Source organism: Crocuta crocuta, unplaced genomic scaffold (assembly GCF_008692635.1).
Source record: "Crocuta crocuta isolate KB4526 unplaced genomic scaffold, BGI_CrCroc_1.0 scaffold541, whole genome shotgun sequence".
Classification (NCBI taxonomy): Eukaryota; Metazoa; Chordata; class Mammalia; order Carnivora; family Hyaenidae; genus Crocuta; species Crocuta crocuta.
In genome coordinates this window covers 817,820-818,497 of record NW_027531901.1, presented here as the reverse complement: position 1 = coordinate 818,497, position 678 = coordinate 817,820, and the positions used below count along the sequence as shown (strand labels likewise).

Sequence of the window (678 nt, the reverse complement as noted above, 5' to 3'; positions counted from 1 at the left end):
CGCGCGTCGCCTGCACCCCTGCCCGCAACTCCGTTCCTCAGCTCTGGGTGCTGGTTTATTTGCGCAGCTGGGGGCCGCGGGCAGAGCCTCAGGGCGGGGGGGCTGACGCGTATCTCTCGTCGTACGAGCCTCGCCCGCGGAGCCGCAGGCTGCAAGCCTTCTCCCCGAGCACGCCTTCCACCACCAGCGTGGACTCGTACAGCGCGNAGCAGCACGGCCCAGTAGCTCCGACAGCCGCTCAGGTTCAGGAGGGAGACCTCCCGGACCCGTTCCTGGTTCACAAAGCAGGTCCCGAAGTCCACCCAGCTGGTGGAGAGCTGCAGCTGGGGCACGGCCACGGTGGCCTTCAGGGGCACCACCTGGGGGGACAGAGCCCGGGCCGTGGGCCCCAGGTGTGCGTCCGGAAGCTTCTGGGAAGCACAGGGGTCGCAGCACAGCTGTGGAGGGGCCCGCGCCGACACCCAAACCCGGGCCGGGGGCGTCCGTGCAGGTAAAGGGCCGGGAAGGCACCAGCTCTCTCCCCGCCACCCCACTCCCCCTGCCCCGGTCAAGCTGTTTTCTGCTCCCTGGTCAGGCGGTCCTCCTCCGTCCCGTGGGGGCCCCAAGGCCCAGCCCGTCGCCCCTCCCGGGCCCCTCTCCCCCGCAGTCCCCCCACATCCCCTCCCGTGCTGCCACGCA

At 71.3% G+C, this 678-nt stretch overlaps 1 protein-coding gene across 1 annotated transcript in view; it reads right to left on the bottom strand.

Annotated features, from left to right (window-relative positions):
- Positions 1 to 37: 37 nt before the first annotated feature.
- Positions 38 to 678, bottom strand: part of DLEC1 (DLEC1 cilia and flagella associated protein) — a 69,182-nt gene continuing 68,541 nt past the window's right edge. The window contains 2 exon segments of the mRNA XM_077774008.1: positions 38 to 206; positions 208 to 359. Of these exon segments, the coding sequence (XP_077630134.1) occupies positions 89 to 206; positions 208 to 359 (270 nt within the window). The 3' untranslated portion in view covers positions 38 to 88.